Source organism: Adiantum capillus-veneris, chromosome 18, assembly GCF_014529385.1.
Source record: "Adiantum capillus-veneris isolate H3 chromosome 18, ASM1452938v2, whole genome shotgun sequence".
NCBI classification, from domain to species: domain Eukaryota; kingdom Viridiplantae; phylum Streptophyta; class Polypodiopsida; order Polypodiales; family Pteridaceae; genus Adiantum; species Adiantum capillus-veneris.
This window is the reverse complement of record NC_140948.1, coordinates 115,210,266-115,230,592: the sequence shown is the minus strand read 5'-3', so window position 1 is coordinate 115,230,592 and position 20,327 is coordinate 115,210,266. Positions and strand designations below refer to the sequence as shown.

At 41.9% G+C, this 20,327-nt stretch overlaps 1 protein-coding gene and 1 pseudogene across 1 annotated transcript; both read left to right on the top strand.

Moving 5' to 3' along the window:
* LOC147436248 (gibberellic acid methyltransferase 1-like) overlaps nucleotides 1-19,934 on the top strand; it is a 41,396-nt pseudogene extending 21,462 nt beyond the window's left edge.
* Nucleotides 3,501-4,577, top strand: LOC147436249 (uncharacterized). Its single transcript, XM_086489171.1, has 3 exons — nucleotides 3,501-4,126; nucleotides 4,220-4,321; nucleotides 4,423-4,577. Exons 1-3 carry the CDS (start codon nucleotides 3,707-3,709, stop codon nucleotides 4,465-4,467), a joined length of 567 nt encoding a protein of 188 aa, XP_086345297.1. The 5' UTR covers nucleotides 3,501-3,706; the 3' UTR covers nucleotides 4,468-4,577.
* Nucleotides 19,935-20,327: the final 393 nt, after the last annotated feature.

Sequence of the window (20,327 nt, the reverse complement as noted above, 5' to 3'; positions counted from 1 at the left end):
TCCATCTATTATAGAGCGAGTTGTTGCCAATTATAACTCGTCGGACTCTGACGCTGGCCAACAAGCAGCAATCTTGCAACCCAATAGACGTGTTCGCAGGCGCTTTGGTCAAGCAGCATATGTGAGGCCACAAGATGTAGCCTCTGACAGCTCGGGGGATGATCATGCAGAGCACATTCCCAACGAGGCAATGTTTGAGCCCGAGATTGATGAAATGATCGAGACGATCATGGATTCAGAAAGGCTTATCTATGATGATATGAAAAGTGAAGCCGATACGCCGTTGTATAATGGAGCACGTATGTCTAGATTGAAAGCACTCCTGGTTCTTCTCAACATGCAGGCAAAGTTTGGATGGAGTGACACTAGCGTCACAACGCTTTTCAGGTGATCTATTACAATTAGTTTACTTTAATAAATCTCTAAATGTATAATGATCTGATAGATTTTTACACGACTGTATCGTATTTTTATGTTGTGTAGATTGCTAAAAGAGCACATACTACCAGCTGACAATGTGATGCCAGATTCCCGAGATGAAGCAAGAAAGATTTTGCGAAACTTGGGGATGGATTACAATTCTATCCACGCTTGTCCTAATGATTGCATTCTTTTCAGAGGGGAATACATAGACATGGAGAAGTGTCCGAAATGTGACTCCGAAAGATATCGAGTAGATCTCCACGGGACAAAAATTCCACAAAAGGTTTTGCGACATTTTCCTCTGCTTCCTCGCATCAAGCATTTCTTCGAATGTAAGTCCATGGCCACCCTAGCATCATGGAACGAGGAGAATAAATCTTCGGATGGTGTGCTACGAATTCCTGCAGATTGCGCAGCCTGGAAACATATAGATGGAACATGGTCGGATTTGCTATGGATGGCGTAAATCCATTTGGTCAAAGATCAACATCTTACAGTGTATGGCCCGTTGTCATCGTCAACTACAACATTCCCCCGTGGTTGACTACGAAGAAGGGGCACCTATGGCTAAGCTTGATTGTGCCAGGGCGATATAAAGTGGGGAATATGGATGTGTATCTTCGTCCACTATTGGAAGAGCTACAACAATTGTGGATTGGCATAGAGGTGGTGGATATGAGCAGACACACAGGACGACGGAATGCTTCGATCAGAGGAATTCTAATGTGGACCATGCATGACTATCCCGGGCTAACAGAATGCTCAGGTGATCTATTGACACTCCTCACTCAGACACTGTAAATCTTGTTTTTTCCCATAGTTGATCTATTATCATGTGTATACATGCAGGGCTTCAAACAAGCGGATATAGAGCATGTGTCACATGTGGACCTAGACTGAATGCACGTAGGGCACCCTCACTGAAGAAGCAAATCTACGAAGGTCATCAAGCGTATCTTCCAGAGAATCATGTGTTACGCGACGGCTTTTTGGGAAGAGAGCCACCAAGGATGTCTGCACAAGCATGGTTAGAGCAGAAGGAGATGTGCGATGACGGATTGCCTCCAGGGATGAAGAGACTATCTCTATGGTACGAGTTACCATACTGGCCCCGACGGATGGATGTTCTTCTTAGAACGTTTCATGAAAACGCTTAAGGGATATGTGCGTCAAAAGGCATGTCCGGAGGGTAGCATGGCAGAAGGTTGGTTGGTATCAGAGTCCCTAGTGTACATTGGAGAGTGGCTAGACGGATTTGATAAAGCCCGGGACACGCTATGGCGAACCATAGATGATGAGCGCATATCTGGGATTGTCATGTGCAATCTCGGTGTTGAGAAGAAGATGACGGAAGATCTAGAGGCTAAAATCAACCGATTTTGCATGCTTCACAATCCAGTGATGCAAAAGTGGATTTCACAATATGAGGATGCAAAGCAAGAGCGACAAAGGGCACGAATCAAGTGGAGACGGGGAAGACGACCACCGATGCACTATCCAGCGGTTCTGGAGAGCCTACCAACCTTCATGAGCTTAAGATGGTTGCACAACCAATTGAAAAGTGCACAACAATGCGGTGACGAAGTGACTGAGGAAGAGTGGGAGTACTCTCGGGGTTGCGCGACCAAGGTAAGTTTGCAATGTACGACTAGCAAGTGACTTTATTTATAAACGTTTGAACGGCCACTCATAATCTTTGTTCGTTGTAGTATAAGTCATACACAGCAGCATGGTGTAAAGGTCGACATTTTAGGGTGGAACGAATCGACAAAAAGCGTTTTACTCAAGATTGTGGAATCATGGCAAAATTTGAACAGTCTAGTCGACGACGTTCCTCTGATGTAGATCCTGTGGTGGCGGAACTCACTTACTTCGGCACGCTGCAAGAGATTTTGAGGATCGATTACAGAGGATTTTTTGTCGACTTGTTCGACGTGCAATGGTTCAAGATAATCATGGAGGGTCGCAACGCTACTGTGCGTAGAGGAGAGTCTGGTTTTCTTGAGGTGGATTCTACTAAGAAATGGACTGACCTAAGAGACACTTTCGTACTACCCGAGCATTGTGAACAAGTAAGTATGTAAATAGTTAACATCCCCCTTTTACAAGTTATGTGCTTGAAAGCTCTCATGTAAGTTATGTGGCTCTGGCAGGTAATATTTCATCCTACAAAGTCTACATCAAACTGGTGGTACGTCATAGAGGTAGCCCCTCGTAGTGCAAGGACGTATGAAGGCTACCATGTGCCAATCACAACGGCATCAATGGAGGAGATCAGAGAAGATGCTCAATCAGAAGCCGCTGCGGTGGTGCCAGACGAGCATCAAGATGCTACTACTCTATATGGGGTGCATGCAGAGGAGCTACAAAATGAAACAGAGGATATGTGTTTAAACGGAGAGCTCTATATAGATATAGGAAGTTATGCTGAGTTATGCGAGGATGAGAGAGAGATCTCTTAAAGCCACAAATATTGTATTTGAACAATTTTGCTCCGTGTTGTAAAAGCTCTGGCTCTCTAAGTACCTTCCATGGTGTATAACGCTCTTTTCTACTCGCGCTCACATCTTTTGATTGAAAATTCTGAGTTTTTGACTTGCCTCTTCTATCACTCAATTCATTGCGTCATTGTATTTATATGCGTCATTACGTCATTGTATTTAATGGTCTTTGCGTCATTGTCTACTCTGTTCATTCAATATTAAGTTTAAATATTCGTGTGTTTAATGCAGGTATGGATGATGAGGAGTTTCTTTCTTCTTTGTCACCGTAGCAGAGACAGTGGTACGTGGAGCGTCATCGCTCTGGCGCATCATCGCGCGTTCCTACTCCATCCACATCTCCCTCTCTTTCGGAGCATTCGGCGCGCTCCGAAGCTTCGGCGTCGACGAGACGAGCTTCACACTCGTCAAGACACCGGCGCTCTAGTGGTGGCGGTGGCGGTTGTTGTGGGGATTCCGCCACCGATGCCTCCATACCGCCTCGTGTTCGACGAGGCTCTTTACCCTCTCCTTCTTTGCCCGCCCCCACACCAGCCACAGAATCGCCATCTACGCCAGGTTTTGCACGACTGACTGTTCCTAGAAGCTACACACCTCTACCTACTCCGCCAGGAGCCACCCCACTCGACACTCCTCGCTTCGGGGCCCAGACGCCGGTGGAGACACCTGACGTCCGTACCCCCATCGACACGCCGCTAGAGACCCCTGCCGGGACACCCAGGTTCACGCGTCACCGGCCAGAGGGCTTGTCTTACTTCGTCGACTTCAGCGGCGGCATCATCATGGATGATGACGGCAAGAAGGTGATCTCGCGCATGCGTGGTCTTTGCTCTCAGCTGTTTAGACACTACATACTAAACAAATGGAGTGAAGTACCAAGTGATTTAAAAAACAGAGTCATCAGCATACTTCATGATGAGTTTCCCGTTCCAACATGGGATCAGCGCTTCAATGAAGACCTGATGAAGATTCGAATGCGCAAATACTGCAAACACAAGCGTTCCGAAGTGCAAAAAGCAATCAAGAATGGGTGGAACAGGCCAGATTGGCTGGCCAAAGAAGATTGGAAGAATGCGAAGAAAGCAGCGCGCGAGAATCGCGACAAGTGGAAGCAACAAAAGGATGGAGCCAGAGCGCGAGTAGAGGCAAGGAGCTCGCACCACTTGGGGAGCGGTGGATGGACATCATTTGAGGCCGATTTTGTAAGTGTTTTCACATTGCTCTTTATGTTCGATAGTTTAGGGTTTATGAGTTTTTTAATTCTAATATAATGAAATCTTTGTATGTTTTGACAGTGGTCGATGACAGGACGTGATCCCACACCATACGAGCACGAGTACGCAGGCAGGAAGGGCTTAAACGCCCTGATGGACATTCTCAGTTCTCGCGGCGGCATGGTTAGTATTAGGGTTTACTCTTTTCTATTTTGTGTATTGTTTTATAAATGTCGTTATATGTTTATACTTACTGAAAGCTGTCTTATTGTCTTTTTTTGCAGAATCCGACAGATACGCCGCTTGGACGCGATGAGACGTCTGACTAGACGACGTCAGTTTAGCCGCAGCTAGATAGCATTAGTTTAGGGTTTCTCATAGCTTATGTATCATGAGACGGATTTTATACGTCTTTTTGAACCATGTATATTATTACATTTGTCACCGCAGTTCCTTTTGCCAATCAATTCTTTATGCCTATGATGTTGTACAATTGTCATTATTACATTTGCCAATCAATTCATTTTGCCTATGATGTGTACAATTGTCAATTTTGCAAACAATGCGTCTTGTGGGTGACTATTTTGGGTTTATTATCTACCCTTGCACTTTTTTTAAAAAGTGAATCAAGTACAATATGGTTGATGGGTGGCAGGGCATTCAATGCCCTGCCACCAAAAAAAAATTCTCGCGGGCGTCGCTATAACCGTCGCTATTTATGGCTCTGTAGCGTCGCTATAGTCTTCTGTGTAAACGTCGCTATAACCGTCGCTATGAGCGTCGCTATGAGCGTCGCTATGAGCGTCTCTATATAGCGACGCTTATAGCGACGCTTATAGCGACGCATATAGCGACGCTCTCGTAGCTACGCTTGTAGCGACGGTTTTAGCGACGGTTTTAGCGACGACGGGGGTTATAAAAACCCAGTGTATTTTCGTCGCTAACAGCGTCACAAGAGCACACAACCTCTTGTAGTGCTAGAAGTGGAATCATATTGGGGAGACAAAGGATCTGTACAGTCTATGAATAGTCAACCCCATTCGCTAAGAACACTACCCTCCTATATGGGAGAGTATGAGTCCAAGTCAGATGTTGTTGTAGTCCCATCATAGAGGTTGTCTCCGAACAAGGTCATAGATTCAAAAGGGATGATAGATATTCTATCTACCCCAATCACTTGTATGAAGATAACCTTAGCCGAGTTTCTTAGAATACAACCAAAGATGTGGGCTACTATGGAAAAATGCCTAGAGAAATTTGGTATTATAAACAACCAATGACTCAAATCAAGGAAGAAATCAAAGAGCTTGAAATGCCTTAGCTAAACACTCGGCCAGTGCCACTAAACAAGGTAGGCAAGTATTATGAGGGAGAAAACGGATCGAAGCACAACTCTTCCCGTGGAATTCCAATGTGTGAAAACCATGGCAATCCTTGACAATGGACCCGGTGTTTCCATCGCAACAAAAGAGGTCTGGAAAACATGGGGAAAACCAGCAGTGAGGGCTACAAGGATGAAACTGTAATTTGCAGACGGACACATGGAAAGGCCCATGGGACTACTGGAAAAAGTAGTTGCTACTTCTTGTGGCATTGAATATGAGCAAACCTTTCCTATTGTTGACTTTGGCAAGAAGAACAAGTATGATATCATTCTAGGAAGACCATTCATGAGACAACTGAAAATGGTCCAAGATTGGGGTTATGACCATATCTACTTGAGAAATATGGAAACCACGACAAAGATAAATTTGAAAGACCATAGTTACATGGGTGTGACAAGAACACCTATGGAGGAGTTTGATTCCGCTACTATAGCAGGATCAGAACTTTCAGCATGGTTGGGGAAGCCTAAAGAACTGTGGATATGTGGAGCTTCACAATGCGGAAGCTTAACACGGGAGGAAGGCATCTTAGAAAGGGAAATTGAAGATGAGGATTATATCCCAGAACCCTTTCTTGAGGAAGAATTAGAGCCACATGGATGGGAACACATCTTGGCTACTCTAGATGTGTGTGCTATTCATGAAAGTCCAACAATGAAGTTCCATGATGAAGATGGCTTTGATGTCGTTCCTTACTTTGCAGTGAGTGTAATCCAGGAAAACAAAGACAAAGAAGAAGACGAGTTTTATGACTCTGTAGAACACTTGGAGCTTCAAGAAGATACCGACAACGGAAATCTGAACGACCCAATAGGTGATAAGCACAAAACTTTAACTAATGTGTGGTTTTATGATTGTCTAAATCAGAAACCCAAGAACCAATGTCATCACTACAAGAATAATGCGCAACAAATGTGGATTCCAAAATCTGCGATGGAAAAGCAACCGCAACAAGAACCCTCATATGTGGCTCCTGTTAGGAAATATGACGTAGCTAAGTAGATAATTGAGTAGATTACTTAATGGAGAGAGACAATCTTCACAGACAAGAGATTATAGAGTAGAGAGAGAGAGAGAGTACACATGATATACGTAGTTCACCCAATGTGGGCTACGTCCATGGGAAAGCAGCCACTCAATGGCTTTAGTACTTCAAAACAAGAAGTAGGTTACAAAGGGATTATACCCTTTTGGAGCTCCCGCCTTGCTTCACTCTCACCACCTCACACCCACCTTGTTGTATCAACTTCACACTATGAAATGTGTGTAGAAATGGCCTCCTTTTATGGGCCAAAAGGGCTACCCTCTCTCATGAGAGGCAGCCATGTTAGCCGCCCTAGTGTAGATAAGTCCAAATTGGACCCTCCAATCGTGGCCGCCCTTGAGAAGACAAGTCTGTTTTTTAATTTGGCCACTGGCCATCGGGCATTGACTTCGACCGACCACCGTCCAAACGGCCTACCGACCGGTCGTTTTTTGACCACTTTCTGGCCACCGTCCGGCCATAATATTCCGACGAAAAGGAATATTCGAGACTAGGCGTCAAAATTTTGGTTTCCAGCGAGTGATTTTATTTTCCGACGAGTTATTTTTCTTCACGCACGATGGCTTCTCCTCATAATGGGGGCCTTACAAATGTGCGTTTTTAACACAGAAAATTACAAGGGGTAAATCAAGCTCCATACTTAACACCTCCTATACAGAAAGAAAAGACTCAACCAAGAAGAACACAGCCAGTCAACAAGCTACCAACGCTCTAATCAAGTGAATACCAAAGTCATCCCAGAAACAACAATCCAAGGGCAAAGAGACAGTAACTTTCCATAAACATTCAAACCACAAAGGGAAAGTGCTAGAATGTAACCTTGCCAAGGATAGCAGTGATGGTGATGATTCTTACGACATCCCCTACCAACAACTCAGGTCACAATCACTAGCAACTTCAGTAACAACCACTAGCAGCGATGGTGATGATTCTTACGACATCCCCTACCAACAACTCAGGTCATCACAATCACTAGCAGCTTCAGTAACAACCAAGGAAGGCTAAGGAAAAGAACAACAAGTCTGACCCAAAAAGTTCAAAAAATATGGATACCAAAGAGCCAGATTGGCCAAAAGTAGGCATGGATCAAGAAGACGAACTCTATCAAAAAATCACAAGATTCAATGCCAAAAGGAAAATAGTCAAATTCCGCAAGAATGGGTCAAAAAATCCCAAAGTCGCAAGCTTCTGCAACACAGATTTGGGTTTCAAAGAAGTTGATTCAAGCACAAAGAGATCACGAGTTCATTTGGATTCCAAAACAGTTAAAATATCAACTCCCAAAGTCTAGATCTCTTCCTCGACCAAGAATACAAGAGTTGAAGCAAAGATCGCTGAGGACTCACACAAAGACAAGGTGGATCCCAAAGAAGTCTCTTCAAATACAAACAAAGCAGGGACAAGTATGGGTTCCCAAACGAGCAGCACCAACAAAACAACCAAAAATCACAAAGAAGTGGGTCCCAAAGTAAACCAAAAACAATGTTGCTAATGCACTGTCGCTTGAGTTCTTTCAATTCCTCCTACAACTACGGTACAATTAGAAGAGAGCCCACTCTGAGGAACCATGCCAAATACGACAACCAACAATAAGGCTAACTGGATTCCAATGGATTCCAAAGAAGCATCAAACAGATAAGTAAGCCTTCAAAAAAGCTCTACAACCTTCCATCAAGTAAACGTCACAGGAGCTTCGACAAAAATCACATTGCTTTGAATAGGAAGCCTCGTCACCAAATGCCAATAAGCAAATTGGTTATACCCACATCTTGCACAACATAAATATTTTCCATGCATTTACTGTGTATGCATAATAGGGCTACATTACAAGGCCTGTATAGGCACAATTTTTGGTTGCCCAAGCACAACACATACCCTTGGTGATACCCTGTCGTCAAGGAGGACTCCAAATAGGAGGGGGGAGGCATTCTAAATGTGGACCTAATATATAAATATTCGGGGGCAATGTTTTGTAAGTTGTATTGAACTTTTGCGTTTGATTGTGACATATTTTGACAAAATTCAGAGTACATGCCCTCATATTAAAGTTACAAGAGGAGTATGGGGAAAAAAGCCATATATGAGCCCCTAGGGATATTGTACAGTGTACATAGTGTTTAGAATTCTATCAAAATGATTTTGCTTTTTGAGTTGAGTTGATTTTTGGTTTATTTTGTTATTTTTTAGATTTTCTTAAGGAAAAAAAAGGCAGGAAAAATCCATAATCCAGATGAAGAATAGACTAAAGAGATAAAAAGCAGTACAAAGAGAAGAAGGTTTAAGAAAATGACGACACTTCAGGAAGCATGTCTCAAATGCCATACGCACAATGGGTAATGCCAGAGGTAAGAAGGAATGCTGATCAACCTTCAACAACAACATGAGGATAAAAATCTGGGATGGACTACAAGGACAAAGGAAGTTGGTGATCAACTAAACAAAAGCACCCATCAAGTGTAAAATTGCCTATCAGACACTTCATGAGACTACAAGTCCGTATATAGGACGTATATCATTATATTGTAATCTTCTATCTTGTATGTGTCTTAATGAATCCAAACAAACAAAAGGGATTAACAATACTAACAAGAGCAAAAGGTGCCAGAGTGCCCATCAGTCATTCTTGAGACTGAAATCCAAAAAGTTAAGCGTGGAAAGCCAAACGCAAGTCCGAATCAAGCCAAACTTTGTCAGGAGGCTATGAATAGAGAATACAAGCTAAGGGTTCAAAAAAACAAAAAATAAATAAATTCGAGTATGATCCCTAGCCAAAGCTGGAATGTTTTTCAAATTTGAAGCCATGATAGCCACCTACATACCTTATACATAATGTATATGAGTTTTAAAGACAAAGGTACAATGATAGCTCATCAATGATGAATGATGTCGACTAAAGCCCTTTTGATGCAAGTTATTAACTTGGGGAATTAACTAGGGTTTGTCGGGCTTTAATTAAGTCATGTATCAAGTAGAAGCAGTGTAATGATTTACACAACACACAAAAGCTAGCAGTGGCAAATGCGGCTTTGATCACATTGATGCAGGAATAAAGAAGTCCTCAATGACGAAGAGCAGACACAAGGGTTCGAAAGTACAACTTGGCTTAAAGTACTTGAAAGTTTAGCCAGATAATTTCTACAGAATCCTTACAAAGTTGTCATTGGCTCACAAGATCTGAAAGCCAATCACTCAATTCTACAGATTGTAGAAGTTGTTTCTCAGAACTCACATCACAAATACTCAGAATTGACAGATTCACTGGAGCAAGTGTTGGATGGAGCTTTCTCTATCGTGCATGATGATAAGAGTCAAGATGAATGAGATAGGGTTCTTTTTGAATTTAGATCTAGCAATAGACCTATAATGACAGAAAAAAATGTTGCAACTCGGAGCATGGATGTGAAAGACATAAAGTTCGTCCTCAATTATGATTTTCCTTCATCATGTGAAGACTATATACATTGAATTGGATGAACCGAACGAGCTCATGCAAAGGCTACATCCTATACTTTTATCACGACAACAAAGACGACACCGACATCGACAACCAGGTCATGTCAGGGACGACATGATCGTGGAGGGGGGGAGTGTTGACGGCTAGGTCAACAAAACGACATAACTCAACAAAGCCTTATTCTTTGAGAGTTATGGAATGCTGCAGATTATGGTCATAAACATCATTTGTAATAAGTAGGTAGTCCAACTGCAGAAGTCGGGGTGCAATGGCACTTCCAGATTGTAAATACAAAGCCATCTGACTCTCAAACTCTATTTTAGGTTTAACCTAAGGTGACCTTAGGTATAAGGTACCTAGGTCATTTTTGTAAGGGCACACAACTTTTATCATAATCATAGTTTTAGCGCTGCCGTCTACTGTGTATGAGAAAGAAAGAGAGAGAACGTACGCTTCATCTTGGCGCTACTCCCCGCTCCTCATCACATTGTACATCCGACTGCACCATCGCGCTAGCCTCAGCAAGAGCTACGCGACAATGCCAAGCATTCCTTGTGAAACGGAGCATACACGCTCGTGCATCTACAAGCTACTCGTGGTCATAAGTATATCAAACGATGTCTGTTTTTTGGAGGGTTTCCAATCAAAGAGCAAAGAAAACCAAGCAAAGCCAAATTCCCAGCAAATATGAGCAGCACCCTTGGCATTAATGTGAGATTAAGATATATTGAAGAAAATAATCAAGTCATGCTGGCTTCGACCACCCAACACCTAGACCCAAAAGGGTCGTACATCTAAAATTGTCATGAAGTAGTAGAGGCTTCAAAATCTCAAAACTCCTTACATGTTGAGTATCTAAAAAAATCCCAAGTCATAGAACCAAAGCAAGTGAGAGTTGCCCAAGCGTGCACCCTTGTCTTGAAGTTAAGTCTTGTAATTTCTGAAACAAAATCTAATACTTTTCAAGATTTCTCTCTTACATCCTTAGCGACACAATTTATTTGAAGTTAAGTCTTGTAATTTTTGAAACAAAATCTAATAATTTTCAAGATTTCTCCCTTACATCCTTAGCTACACAATTTACAAGCCAATCAATGCAAGAAATTGTGATTGCGATAAATTTTGATAAATAAATTCTACAAGGTCTATTCAGCATTTTATCAACATTCGACAAGCTTATCCAATAACCATTAGGAAGAGAATGGGATCTAGGAGGACCTCTTTATTTGGCAGTTTAAGGAAGTCATACCTTTAGTATTAAGAAAGTATCAAAGGAGAGCTTTTGAATTCAAACAAGCTAAACGGCTAGTTTATTTGAATTCAAATTTTCCCCCGAAAATGGGATTTAAAATCTAGCGGGTAAAACCATATCATGTAGCATATCTATGGAAAGAGCTTGACGCATAGAATTGAAGATCTATAATCTCCACTCAAATCAAAGATCATATGTGGGAGTTATGGAAGGCCGAAAATCATAAAACTGCCCATCTCATTTTTCGGGGGAAAAGTGCATCCTTTGACCACTCTTACACATCTCTTACACACCCACCATTCTTGCACACATACACACACCTATTTGTCAAAATGTTAATCACTTCCATAAGCTCATGGCAAATAAAGAGGCCCTCCTAGATCCCATCCTCTTCCTAATGACAGCATGCCTTGCAAAATTTTGTTTATGTTGCGCTTTCTATAATTTTCACGCCAGTTAGAATCCTTGACCAACAGGGCTATACACAATTATGCCAATCCCGAGTTCACTACAATTAATGTGAGAAAAGGAGCAATGTGAAATGGAATTCTTATTCTTTCATGTTCACCCATTTTCGCGGTTGACTACCATAGTAAATGTAGCATGCATGTATGGAAATGGTTGGCATTCCCCACATCACACATCCACAAAGACCACTCTAGCTGGACCGCATGGGCATGTTGTATGGTTGATGTTGAAGGCTCGAATAGCCCTAGATGTTTCACCTTTCCTTGCTCCACAAGCTTCTTCATTTTCGCTACCCGTATAGCAAAGCACATGAAAGCTCAATACGAGGAGACTTTGTAAAAACTCATGTGCAAAAACTAGTGACTGAAAAATACGTATATAGCTACATTTTGCATATGCTAGCATGATTTGAATGTTTTCATTTTTTTTAAAGCTATATGCTCAATGTTTGCATCTCATTAAAACCTTGGCAACTTATCAAATAACATGCAGGTACTGATTTGAGGAAAGCTGGAGTGAATCTCCACGAAAGCCTTCATGAAAAGTGAAAAGTGTAGTAATAGAGACGTGTTTTGGGTCTAGTGGACTTTTAAATAGTAGCATTTCTCTCTATCCACTTCATCAATTTCCTCTCAGGATCAATAATTTTTGTGTCCTTAGGAGTGGTGATGTATCCATGGACCCTCGAGTTGTGATCTCTTTGCTTGTGGAGCTCACGAAACAATTTTTACACTCCCTTAGTCTCTAGGTAGCCCATTCTCCTGTCCATGGCCTCAACAAGGAGGATTGGAAGCCACGCAATGAAACGGTTGCTGGCAGCCTCAAGGTCAAAATATCCCCTGTGTTGCTATATCCTCTTCTTCTTCAAGGTCTTTGCATAAGCTAGCCAAGAAGAGCTTTACATCCCACTATAGTGTCGCATAAGAGAGAGAGAGAGAGAGAGAGAGAGAGAGAGAGAGAGAGAGAACCTATTTGAAACGCACGTTGTGCATGCATGGATCTGTTCCTCAGTTAAAACAACCTGAACCGTCACCCTCACTTGGTGACCTAGCGTTTCAAAACGCTCTTCTTCCTGCTCATTGTTGACTCTCTCTCTCTCTCTCTCCCCTCAGATTTTGGCAACTTGCAGCGTGCTACCAAAGACCACATCCCTCTCCACCCAAGGAGTTAAGACTCATGTGGAGGGCAGGTCACAGAAGAAGAACTGCGGGTCCCACTGGCAAGAAGAAGGCAGTTGCTTGTGCTTCTCGAATGGACTACAACGGCTGTAAAGGACCGTCATATCAAAGGCTCTCTCCAGAATATGAGGTTGTAAGCAGGGTAAGGCGAGAGTCCTTGCTCCATTGCGAGTGTCCTTGCTTCACTAAGTCTTCATGGAGCTCTCCCTCTGAGTTCTCGCAATGCTGCAGCATTCTTGAGTTCTACTAAGCTTCCATATCCACACTCAGTATGAAGGTGTGTGCTTGTGTATGTGCGCGTGCGTATAGCTATGTCTCTCGAGTTGGGTCCTCGGCCTTGGTCTCTCGGAGGCTGCCACTCTGCGCACGGGATGGGGTGGCGGATTCTGACTGTGTGCAACCCTCCTACCTACTCAAGCAGCCCCCTATCGGACTTGAAACTGGCTGCTTGCTACTCCAGCCTCCCCTGTTGAAACATGTTGAAACCAGTCTGCGCCGGTGAGGACTGGTTCCATCATGTTTTGGGTATTTGCTGTTTAATAAAATCGACACCCCAGTCCATTGCTAGAACCTCTGCTACTCCAACCTCCCCTATTGAAACGTGTCGAAAGCAGTCCACACCAGCGCGGACTGGTTCCAGCATAAAATCGACACCCCAGTCCATTGCTCGAAAAAAAAAAACTTTTAACTTGGAAAACCTACATAGTACAGGTAAACTAAATAAATTTGAAAGTTTTTGCATTAAAATTTGTAGGCTTCCTCTCCTTAAGTTGAAATTGTAGAGGTGAATTTCAAAAATTTAAGCGAAATTATACTAAACGTAAGTTTTCTTTGAGCACTTGTTACTAGTCTAAGCCAATCCGTGTCACAGCGAACCGATTCTAGCACATGGCAATCCCGTCATCACTGATGATGGATTTGGACGTGCCATGATTTATATATATATATATATATATATATATATATATATATATATATAATCACCTTTCTATGAAAAAAATACATGCAGAGCATGTTAGAGAAGCCAAAAAACTATCAGAACGGGATTGCGGCCTAAAGGTCAAAGACTTTAGAGTTGCGTTCTCTTTTTTTGGCTAAAAATAGGAAAAATAATTTATTTTTTTCTCTACAAATTTTTCCATTGGTTGATACATAAAGTATTCTTTTCTATGAGTATCAATTCCTTGGGAGAACCATGATGTTGTAATTACATAAAACTATATGGGGAAATGGGGGGATACTCCTATGATCTTGGGGAGAGAGAGAGAGAGAGAGAGAGAGAGAGAGAGAGAGAGAGAGAGAGAGAGATTTTATTATCGACCTCGGAGGTCAAACATGACCTATGGGACTGAAGTTACATGTGATGTTGTATGTGTGTGACTGATGAGTGATGCTCGATTCTCCAAAGTTGCGGTGATAAGAGTTGCAATGGAGAGCCCGCATTGTGGCTATGTGTAGGTCTAAGTCATGGCTAAATATGTGAGTGAAACAAGTTTAGATGTGACCAAAACCTGAGCACTCTAGTAGTGCGTGGTACTTATACTCCTGAACTTGTGGTGAACAAGACTTCACAAACGTAACCCAACACTAGTCTAAACTCTAGTAGGATCATCTAGAGAGAGAAGAGAGCAACCCTGCGAGGACTCTCCTTTAAGCTAGTGCCAATTTTGAAAACTTGCATTGTAAATTAAGCCAGCTTTCAAGATGTTTGGAATCAAATAAGATATTGCATTGAAGATTGAAATTTGTACTGGCTTTTGCAATTGCAATCATTTCAAAGATTGCCTTAAGAGTGCCCCTACCCCTAGTGCTTCTAGCTCTCCCACTCAAGTAACACTGCCCCACCTTGTCACCCCCAAAGGTTCTTTACCAAAGCAAGGTCTACAAGTAAGTAGAAATAATTGCATCATTCGATTACAGAGAGGCACACACACGGCCAATGGCCAAACATCTTGACAAAATGGGAGCTTTCCCACATCCAAACTCGAGACACGACCCTCTAGAATGACACAAGAACTCAAAAATAACTTTATTGAGGAACTCGCTCGTTCTTTTCATCGCTAAAAAAAACTCGCTCGCCATCTTGTAAGACTCTGTTTTTTGCCTGCAAGTAGTCATTAGAATCGTAGCGACATAAGCTACTCATAGGTACTCGTAGATTTCAGTTTCGGACACTTTCAGAATTCAGCTCTGTCTTTATAAGCATTTTTTGCAGATGGGTTTAGAGCTTTGGTTTTGGGTGTAGAGGCTTAGGGACAGGTGTATCCTAGTGAGGGGATGGTGTTCCTTGAGTTTCGCACGATTCTGACATGATTTGATGAGTTTCCTTCCATTTGTGTGTATGTTGCTAGGTGGTGTAGCTGAGAGCAGTTAGATTCTAGGTTGTGGTTTAGTTGGCCTTCCATAGTGTTGTATGTGTAGGATGGTCTCAGCCTGACAAGCTAACGAGATTCCCTCCGTGTGCCTATCGTGTCATCTATGTCCTTGATTGACATTATGTTGATCTAGGTTGTGTTGAATGCACTTTATGGGTGGTGTGATTCGCTCCCACAACAGTCTCCTAGATTGGGGATGTATGTTGTCTGTGCTCCTGGATTGGAGCGTTGTCTTTCTTCATCAAGTTGTAGCCCAAAGTTCAAGGGGAGGGTTCCTCTTGTATTGACATCCTTAGGGGATATCATGTGCCATCCTTAGTCTATAAAGAACCTTCATTGTATTGTCCTAGTCCAAACCTCAAGGGGAGGATTTTAAGGTGTGAGCTTTGTCATAGAGTCCTAGGGTATGAGTCTATGAGAGAAAATGTGGAATTATCCTATATGAAGTGGTGCAAGGTTGTAGAGCTGCTTAAAGCTCATTTCATGAATGAATAAACACAAGTCTATTTTGCATTACATCTCTCTTGTTTATGGTGAGCTTGTGATGGCTTAGCAACAACTCAAGATCGTGTTTATGCATCCAAGTTGATTAATCTTGGAACCTAATTCGCTTGAGTGACAACCTAGCCTGCACACACTCACTTGTGTGCACGAGGTTTATCTTTCATCCACCCTAGCTAGCACGATCCCATTCCCATATGCATGGATAGGGTTGTGGTATACATGATAAAGATGCATCAAAACCCCTCACATTGACTTTCTACAATTGCATGGAAAGCAAGAAAAAAGTTGAAAAGACGCATAAAAGAAACATCTTGAGCATGGGAATCCAATGTATTTGGTTTGGGAGGAATTTTGCGACATTACACCACCCATATTTCCCCAAACTGCAAAACCATATTCTTCATCCAAAGTGGAAACCATACTAAACCTTATATGCTTCATCCTATCCCCTTGTCGGGGTGAAACATACTTGTTGGAGGGAGAGCCACTCACACACCCATGAAGTGCATGCAAACACTACCTAGATCAACATAATCTCAATCGAGGACACAGTTGACACGATAGGCACACGGAGGAAATCTCTTTAGCTTGTCAGGCTGAGACCATCCTACACATACAACACTCTGGAAGGCCAACTAAACCACAATCAAGAACTTCACTGCTCTCAACTACACCACCTAGCCACATACACACATACGGAAGGTAACTCACCTAATCATGCCAGATTTGTACGAAACTTAAGGAACACCATCCCCTCACTAGGATACACATGTCCCTAAGCTTCTACACTCAAAATCCTCACTCTAAACCCATCTGCGGAAAACGCGTAGGATGACAGAGCAAAATTTTGAAAGTGCCCGAAACTGAAATTTATGAGTACCTATGCGTAGCTTATGTCGCCACGATTCTATGGACTACTAGCACGCAGAAAACAGACATCGTTTGATACACTTACGGACACAAATAGCTCGTAGATGCGTCGGCGTGTGCGCTTGGTCTCACGTGGAATGCTTGGCGTTGTCGCGTAGCTCTCCTCGAGCCTACAAAAATGGTGCAGTCGGATCTCCAATGTGTTGAGCGAGCCGGGCGTAGCGAGAGGATAAAGCTCACACTCACTCTCTTTCTCTCTCACACACAGTAGAAGGCAGCGCTAAAGTTTTGATTATGATTAAAGTCCTCTCTTACAAAATGACCTAGGTACCTTATATACTAAGGCTACCTTAGGTTTAACCAAAAATGGGGTTGAAAGGGTCAAATGGCTTTGTATTTACAATCTGGAAGTGCCATTGCACCCCGGCTTCTGAAACTAGAATAACTACTCATTACAAATGACATTTATAGCCATAATCCGCAACATTTCATAACTCGCAAAAGATAAGACTTTGGTACGAAACTTGAGTTATGGTGTTGTTGACCCAACGATCAACAATACTATTACAACGATTCAGCCTAGCTGCACTCCGTTTGATGTGAGACAGGGTGTTGGGGCAATGGAGAAGAGTCAAATCAACTCTGCGCATTATGCTCATTTGAAGTTCGAGAGTCTGGATACCACACACTACTAGAGTGTTGAGCCTTTGCTCACATTCAAACTTGCTTCCCTCACATTTTCAGTCATGACTTAGACCTACACACTTTCCTCTTCAAGCCATGATGTGGGCTCTACCACAATCATGGAGCATTGAGAATCACTTATCAGCCTCATACATAGTACATCATATGTATCTTTGGTCCTATTTGACATCCAAGGATGATAATAATAATCTCTCTCTCTCTCTCTCTCTCTCTCTCTCTCTCTCTCTCTCTCTCTCTCTCTCTCTCTCTCTTTCTCTCTCTCTCTCTCTCACACACACACACACACACACACACACACACACACACACAAACGCCTCAAAGTGAGTGGAAAAAATTTGTCTTCCTCAAAGACTGTGTATGCAATGTAGATGAACAAAGAGACGGAGTGCTCACATTTCCTTTCCATTACAAACTAGAGAAGGTTTTCTCTTGATTATTAGACGTGTACGCACGAATAATCTAAACGTTTATAATTTTTTATGGGAAAATAAGGAAAAACATCTTTATAATGGCAATGCAGCATGGTTAACACTTGAGGCTCTTGGTAGAGTCAAGTATCAACCTTATATGTTGGCTTGAATTGCATCTCATAGTACTAGATTCAAAATAACAAAGGATCAATCAACAAATCCTTGGGTGTTGTAAAGGACTCCTAGGGTTCGCGGGGCCCTCTGTGTTTGCAATTTGTAGTTTGCAAGGCCACGGAGCAGGGGTGCTCATGGGTCCCTATTTTTTTGATATGCAAGAGGGTCTGCTACTCCCACCTCCCTTTGGAGGATGACTGGTAGCCAATGCTTTTGATTTCAGCCCTCACATGCCCTCTGGCAGTGGGGAATCTCGTTTGCAGGGGCAGTATAGCTCTAAGCTCCCCTTTAGCAACGTATGAGCTCAAAAGGATGGAGTGTTGGTGGGTCCTCATGATGCAAGGATCTTCTATGTTGGCTGTGCTGGTCTCTCCTCGGCTTATGTATGCTCTTTGCTCTTTGTTTTGGTTGTCCCCACCAATGAAAAGAGGCAATAAATTGTCATAAATGTCCTGTGAGCTTACATTCTTTGTTTTGGTTGTCCACCGATGAAAATAGTCCATGAACTATCATAAATGTCATGTGAGCTTACATTCTTTGTTTTGATTGTCCACCAATGAAAAGAGGCAATAAATTGTCATAAATGTCATGTGAGCTTACAGCATTGTCTCTAGTATATGACATGCTCTACTGGCTCCCTTAGATGGAGGTTCGTTTCTTGGTGGTAGCCTGATCAAGCTGCAGCATCCTCTGCAATGATGGTGGCAGGACATGCAAGTGATCGAGGCAATACCTCTGTCCTTCTACGGATCTTAGTTTCTATGGTTGAGTGGCTCCTGTAATAACTCTTGTATCTCTAGGGTTTATATACTTGGTTTTGGTGGGTGGCTACTTCATGTCTCCATGGCTCCTCATTTGAGCATGGAGTTATGTATAGTGGTTGTTGTTAAATACATCTAACTCTCTCTATTGTAGATAGTATTGCAACAAAAAAAAGGGTCTCAATCTTCCTCCTCCCCCCAAAGAAAAAAAAGGGAAAAGAAAGTGAACAAAAATTATCATGTAAATAATTTTCTATTTTCAAATCTTTTGCAAAAAAAATTCCCTTTTGGCTATCTTGAAAACTTGCATCTCCGTGCCATTATTTTTTTTAAAAAATTGCAATCTATGACACAGCAAATATGTATCTATGCCATAAGGAATATGCTCCAAATTTTCAGACTCCAAAGTCAGTTTCAACACCAGGAACTATGGAATGGAACAAGGAAAATATTTGGGTAGATGGACCACTTGCAAATGAAGCTGCAGGGAGGGCATATGCTCATCAATGGCAGCAAGACCTAAAAGTATTCTTTAGATGTAGGAATGAAGAGATGGTGAATGGTGGCATGATGATCCTACTTATACCTTGTCGAGACAATTCATTTCCTCCCCATCAAATGCAAGAAGAGAGTTGCTTCAAGAATTTGGAACTCTCCTGGCAACAATTGATCCAAGAGGTACTTAAAAGACTATCTGCTCTTATGTCACTTGTAATTTTTTAAAAAGCTAGAGCACATTTGAAGTGTTTCAAGGTTTGCATGTTTTACTCTTGCATGTACATAAAATGTCCACAAGAAATTCTCATTGGAAATTGTTGGAATCTGTAGGGAAAATTAGAACAAATTAAAGTGATTTGGATACTTTTAATATTCCAATATATCTTCCAACTATTCAAGAGATCATAAATGCAGTATTGGAAGTGCGAAATCTTAGAATACAAAGCTTGGAGGTAATTGAAGAGGCCGTTGGAGACAACTATTGGCGAAAATGGAGTCACGACCCTAACAAGTGGGCAACCAACATGAATGACTACTACAAAAGTATATTTTTGGAATGTGATTGAGAGACATATTGGCCTTACAAAATGTGAGGCTATATTTAAAAGATTTGAACTTCTTTTGAAAACTAGCTTACCAAATCAATCAAGTGTGGAATCCTATTGGGTATACCCTTGGTCTTCTTCAATAGCCCTCCAAGTCTTCAAGGTCATCTAGAGTGAAATCCATTATAGTTTCCACTCTTTTTTTGTGATTGACCTTCACATATGTGTCCATATTTTTTGTTGGCCTTCCTAGGAATAGTTATTGTGGTTGTTCAAAGCCCTAGAGTGTACGCACATCAATAAGAAACTCAATAATCCTCAATAATTTTTTTGATCAGAGTTAATTGGTTACACCAATTCGGCTTGATTGTATAATGACATTTTGAAATCAAACTGATTTTATGGGTTCATATAACCAATTCCAAGTTCATAAATTTTTTTGAATATTCATATTATCTTCCATTTATTGTTCTTAGATCACAATTACATCACAGAGTATACTCCATAATAGATGGTTGTTTCTCTTCAAAAACTCACTAAGTACACTATAACAAAAAACTAGTGA

What these genes read in the sequence shown, in the direction of transcription:
- LOC147436249 (XM_086489171.1), top strand. Translation starts at nt 3,707, where the DNA reads ATGGATGATGACGGCAAGAAGGTGATCTCGCGCATGCGTGGTCTTTGC. An exon ending in CATCATTTGAGGCCGATTTT is followed by an intron (nt 4,127 to 4,219) that starts GTAAGTGTTTTC and finishes ATGTTTTGACAG; the next exon opens with TGGTCGATGACAGGACGTGA. An exon ending in TCAGTTCTCGCGGCGGCATG is followed by an intron (nt 4,322 to 4,422) that starts GTTAGTATTAGG and finishes CTTTTTTTGCAG; the next exon opens with AATCCGACAGATACGCCGCT.